Raw genomic sequence first — 6,456 nt, 5'->3', positions numbered from 1 at the left:
TTGCACAATTTGTAGCAAAGGTTGTGGTCGAATGAGTGATCTGAAAAAACACATGAGGTTACACACAGGGGAAAAGCCCTTTAGTTGTACAGTTTGTAGCAAAAGCTACACTCAAAGTGGAGGTCTCAAAATTCATATGAGAACTCATTCAGGAGGAAAAGCTTGTTTGTAGCAAAGATTGAATCAAACCCAACATCTGAACAGACACAAGCAAATGTTTGCTTGTACATTTAGATGTACAATAACCAAGCCATCTGAGCTGCACAGAATCCCAACATGACCGGTTTTCTTTGTTGATTTTCATTTTCTGTATTTTATTTTTGTTATTCAGTAGATTCAAATTTCACCATGTTGATTTTGTTGCTTTTTCATATTGTTTTTCCAATGTCATAATTACCCGACACTAATAAAATACTAGTACACCAATATGAGTATCTGTCCAGAGTTCATGATTTGAAAAGGCATATTTGCTATTATATTCATTAACCACATGAAACCCTGTCCTCAAGTTCCCCAAGGAGCTTCCTGGGAGAAAGGGGATGGGTCATTTATTATGGGCATCATTCCTGTTGTTAGTCATTCACTTCATTTGAGGAATCAAATCAGTCAACAATAATGTGGGAACACAACCTGACAGAAACCAAAAAAGCAGATTCAAATCACTTACCGGTAATAACAATTACCATTTAATCCCCATGCAGAGATTCAGGTGTCACAGTCCAGTGTTGCCATGTCAGTATAGCCTATTTCTTGGAAAGAAAATTATACGATGGGAACTATGCACAAAACACATTCCACCCACTTTTTTATTTGTAAAACTGTGATGTGGTTGATTCTGATTCTGCCTGCTTAGTATAAGCTACATTGGGCTTGTTTTACCGTAAAATCCAGTGTAAATATTGGTGGTTTACGTAAATTAAATTAAGTCATTTATTCATTTAATATTGCCAGAGTAATCACACAGCTAATTGTTGATTTTATCTAGATATCTTTATCAATACTGATCACTAATCTGCTATAAGTAACGGCAATGAGAGCAATTCTTTAGTCAAACATAACAGCTTTAATGAGAACAATCATACAAACAGAAATACGTTTATTTTCTCATATAAAAATGTTTTTAAATAAAGGAGTGATATATCAGGTATGGGGAAAGGGTTGTTGGACAACAGGCCCAGGTTAAACCATACTGGGTTGGGTTATCCAGGGACTAACTCTTTATCCTGGGTTTAAATTTACACAACCCAAACTTTACTAGACAGACCTCCTGGACCAATTCAGAATTCATTCACCAATCAAAATCAAAACAAATATCACCCGTGGGACAAGAAGGGATGCTTCTGTTACACTCAAGTTATATACTGTATATTGAATAACATAGGAGCACAATCTCCTGTTATAATTTAACACTAATACAACCCCACATGTTTATCACAAATTAGGAAAATGACTAGGGCATTTTATTTAAGCGTGGTTAAAGATCCTACATATTCCTGTTTGATCCAGAGCCTTGGAGATTGAAGAAACTACCCATGAAATCCTATTCCTTTGGTCGGTTTCTGACTATTTTAAACATCAAAATGATTTTACCACACGGATCGCCTTTTCAAGTGTGAACGGACTGTACATAACTATCTAAACACATGTTCTTGATTGATTCAATGTCACCAATTTGTCACCAATTTTCTTTCTTTGAATGGAACGCACATTATCAGAGCGAACTTCACTGAAACCAGTGGCATGAACTGGCATCGTGGTGGTATTATCCAACTTTGGCCGAAAGGTATGAGGTCTAAAAGCAGCAACAGATTACTTGCTAACATGGTTGAAAACTAAAACGATTCTGTCTGTTAGACACAGTGGCTTCCAACATCTGAAGAAAACAACAGAGCAGGCCCTTCAAATAGAATTGGCATGCAGCTAGTTTCAAGACCACACAATAAAATCCTCAGTGTTAATGTATCCATTTGAAACTCAGACAGAATGCACACACGGACCCTTGACAGACAGGTCCATTTGGTTTGTGTGCACTCTCAGTTAAAGGAGCACTAGACAACATTCAGCCACTAGGTGTCTGACTTTTACAACATCTCTGTTGTGAGGTATACCATACACAACTTGGATAATGGCATCTGTCTGCTTACGGCTTACAGAATTAAACAAAACTATAATTGCCAGAGCGACAAAATGATTAAAATGATTATTTCACACTCATAATCATTGCAACATTTCAAATCCACAGCCTTTTAAAAATCTCTGTGGATGCAATTGTTGTCTTTTAATGATTTGTGTTAACGTATAATCCTTTCAGCTAGGGGTCTTCAACAGGGTTTTCCCGGACCCCAATGGGGGTCCTACAGGGGGGCCAACACATTTCTCTGTGACAGATAGGCCTACATCCAAAATTATTAGCACAGATAATGTGTAAACAAACACATGTTTATAATGTACAAAACACTGATGCTATAGTGCTGCAACATCACTTGGAGGCAACCCATAGTCAAATCTCTCTAGGGCCCTATTTCTGTCCGTAGAGGAGTAGAGCTGGTACATCTACTGGATGCCAGGCGCAGGACCAAACAGTGGACAAGGTAATATAACAAATAGAAGTCCGCACACTGATGAAGACTCTGTGTCGAAAGGTTGATCTATAATAAAGGCTGAACTGGGAGCTTTACAAAGTTTTACAGTGTGCAGATACTTCTATTTTATTTATTTTTTATTTTCATCAGTTCCTTACCCCCTTATCCCTAAACGTTTTTGCCTTTTTCACTATTTTGGAGAAAAAATAAACCTTTTTGATCTTCAAAGCGTCACAACGTGTTGATGTAGATCGCCTACTTGAACACATTTTTTAAATAGTTAAAAAATGCAAAGAAGTTTAGGGAATGTAGTTCCCAAGTTGAGACTATGGGGCCCATAGGGCTATATCTTGTGCCACCCCTTAACCCTTATCCCTAAACTAATGTGCCATTTTTACCATTTAAAATAGATCTACAAGCTCACAATGTCTCGATGTAGATCGGCTATAGTAAAAAATTGCAAATACGTTTAGGGATAAGGGATAAGGGTGGCGCAAGATGGAGCCCATAGTTTCAAATCTTTCAACAGTCTACAGACATCGATGAAACAACCAGATAAATATGGTGAGATCGTTTTGAAAACCTCTTATCAAGTTGAATGGAAGACTTAAAAAAAAGCAACATCATTTTATACTATGGGTGCGTTCGGAAATTCACACTGAGCGTGCTGGTGTGCCCTCTTGTCGTTCGTTTATTCAGTGCACAGGGTGCATTGTCATTCGAAAATCTAGATGCGCTGCGCCCCGCTCGTGCTGAGTGACCGCACTGACCGACCCTTACCCTATACTGTGGTTGTCCAGTGTGCGTGCGTCACTGCGGTGCCTCGAGCGCTCCCCGGGGACGAAAGTTAACAAGGCAAGCATTTAGTACATCACCATACAAGTGTTCACCATTTAACTTGGGCCATGTTTTAACTGGTTAAAACGACCAGTTTTAACTGGTCGTTTGTACATAAGCCACACTGGGTGTGCGTGTGCTCTGTGACGTGACTGCCCAGCACACACAAAAAACATACTGAGCACATTCCCGATCCGTATTTCCGAACACACCCTGTATGTATAAAGGGGGTCCCTGCTTTGCCTCTCTCTTGGCTAAGGGGGCATTGGCCTGAAAAAAAGTTAAAGACCCCTGCTTTAAATGAACACTGAGGATATTATTGTAATGTGCACCTCTAAACAGAGGATACAGGTTCCTGTCCAGCAGGCTGAGTCAGGCAGAGCCACAGTTCTGTCTGCATTGGACATGCGTTTGTTTGACCTCCTCTCGACCGACTACATCACAGAGCAGGACGTTGGACCCTGGGGTTGTCCCGCCTCCATCTTCTCCACCTCCATGATGATTCTCCTGAACACCTCTACCGCCGTCTGGCAACACACAAAGTACACAGAGTGATGTGTTTGTTCCGACGTATTAACCCATTTTGGACTGAAGCCGATTCTAAAAAGCTGAAAAACAAATATTTATATAGCAGCATCAATTTCTTTTGTCATTTTTGAATACTGTACATATTGTACAGAACCCCAAGAGGGGTTCCCGTCCAGAAGGGTTAGAACACCTAAAGGGGTTCCCGCCCAGAATGGGCAGTCCGACAGGCATTAGTCCGACACCCTACCCCAAACCCTAAACTCACAGGGAAGCCACGGGTGAGTTTTAACCGGCAACGCGAGTCGGGGGTGAGTCTTAAGTTAACCAGCCACGCATGTGTCCGACTCACGTATGTGTCAGACTGTTGCATGTCGGACCAATGTATCTCTACATCTCTAGACAGGGAGTATGTTAGTAGCTCCAAAGGATATAGGGGTGGCCATGTGTTGATATGACACTGGGGCCCCTTTTCCACCAAAATAACTTTGGTTCTAGAACTGGTTCCATTCTGTATTTTATTATTTTATGATGGTTTATGTCACATCTGCATCTTCTAATCTGAATATTGGTTCCCACTTCAGGTCAAGAAGAAGTATTTTTTCTTGCTTCCAGTTCAGAACCAACTTTTAGTGAATTTAAACCAATTAATTTGGCTCAAAATTAGGCGGGCAAAAAGAACGAAACCAGTTCAACCCCGGTGGCCTGCATGGGAGGAGGAGTTTTGGCGCTCCATTGCTTATTGCTGCCATATAGCCTATTGTTTATTAATGTTCTAGATTGTTCTAGATGTTTCTAGATCTATATTCCATCAGCTAAATTGAAAAGAGAATCCCTGATAAAACAAGGGTTAAGTTGTTGGAATTGTATAGAAAACCTTTTTTGTGTCATGAAATCCATTAACCTATAAGGTGTAATGTATTTAAGCATAGTCCATGGATACTCTGCTTCATCTGATGCTGTGTGTGTGTGTGCATGTGTGCGTGCGTGCGTGCGTGCGTGCGTGCGTGCGTGCGTGCGTGCGTGCGTGCGTGCGTGCGTGCGTGCGTGCGTGCGTGCGTGCGTGCGTGCGTGTCTGGTTTGTTAACCTGGTTCTCTTTGGCTGATGACTCAAGGAAGGCAGCGTTCCAAGACTCAGCCAAGGCCTTGCCTTCCTCGAAACTAATCACTCTGGAAGAGAGAAGAGGAGAGGAGTAAGTTAAATAAATCGATAAAACAAGGGGTTTAAGATAGGCCTAATCAAAGAAGTGGTTTTGTGGCTAGAACCAAGTCGTCCAGGATCCTGGTGACTCATGACCATAAAACCTTAAAAAGAAAATGAATATTTAATTATATGATATACTACATTTAATCAATAACCTTTGTTTTGCGTTTTCATTTAGATTTTATTCACAGAATCAAAGGTGTTATGGTCATGATTCACCAGGATCCTGGACATGATTCTATGGGAGTAAAATAATTTAAATAAATATTTTTGTAAATCTCGATGGGAGAAATGAATGGGCGATTTTTCAGTGGAGCCAGAAAACCACGGCCACTGCTATGCCCTATATAGAACGTCGCAGTCCTGCCTCCCTCGAGAGACCCGGAAAATAATTCCCCGTTCATTTTCCTCATAGACTTTTCAAAAAGTATTTATTTAAAGACGTTTATGCCGCGGACAAAGCCAACTCTTGTCGTGACAAATCATGACAATAAACACAATGTTTTGGGCCGAACAAATAATTAGAAATTAGAAAAAAAACTGCAAGTTACAAAACTTTTGTTGTTGTTTTTCTTCTTTGTAATTATTTGTTTGGTCCACAATATTGTGTCATGATTTGTCACGACTCGAGTTGACTTCGTATGACGCTTAAAAGGTCTTTAAATAAATACTTTTTGAAATGCCTGGCGTTGTCATGAAAGGGGGCGGGACTGCGACGCTCTATACAGTCGGACATTTAGGCTAAAAGGACAACACAAAAAGCTCCTTACGGGGAATTTATTCTTCTTCCTGCTCCTTTTCGTCCATGGGTGTATCAGACAAATTAATTATAAATTATAAATAAATGATTATACCATGATATCATTTGTACTGCACTGTGATACACTACATATGTGCAAAATAAAATAAAATAAAATTGTGGTCCACTGGTCCTGTGTATTCGGTTGAAAAAGGAAGTATACAATTAGGGCTTAAGTAGCTGGCATGAACATAAGAAGGGAATGAACAGAATAGAATAAACCATAGAGCAGATGAGCTCTTTTCTCTATACTGTTTGTCTTATCCTCCTCGTCTTCTGTTCCAGCCCCCCCCCCCCCCCCCCCCTATCTCCTTAAATGTCACGCTCTGTTTCCCTTCTCATCTTTCCTCGTGTGTTTTTCTTTCTTCTTGGTTTTCTTAGAGGTTCTCTCCTCTGCTCCCCGCTGTGATTTGATCTCCCTGCTTTATTGATCACCCTGCTCTCCATATCTCTCTAGTTCTCCTCTCCTCTCCTCTCCTCTCCTCTCCTCTCCTCTCCTCTCCTCTCCT

The 6,456-nt window shown here is 40.5% G+C and overlaps 1 protein-coding gene across 1 annotated transcript in view; it reads right to left on the bottom strand.

The window, feature by feature from the left end:
• Positions 1 to 3,853: 3,853 nt before the first annotated feature.
• The window catches only part of LOC306913073 (GTP-binding protein Rheb-like), a gene marked incomplete at both ends in the record, with an annotated part of 10,950 nt that continues 8,347 nt past the window's right edge, over positions 3,854 to 6,456 (bottom strand). The window contains 2 exons of the mRNA XM_079489594.1: positions 3,854 to 3,946; positions 5,033 to 5,114. Coding sequence (XP_079345720.1) covers positions 3,854 to 3,946; positions 5,033 to 5,114 — 175 coding nt within the window. The remainder of the gene's footprint in view (positions 3,947 to 5,032; positions 5,115 to 6,456) is intronic.

This window comes from Electrona antarctica, assembly GCF_951216825.1.
Source record: "Electrona antarctica genome assembly, chromosome: 20".
Lineage (NCBI taxonomy): Eukaryota > Metazoa > Chordata > Actinopteri > Myctophiformes > Myctophidae > Electrona > Electrona antarctica.
Note: the sequence above shows the minus strand (reverse complement) of the source record. Positions and strands in the feature narration are given on the sequence as shown.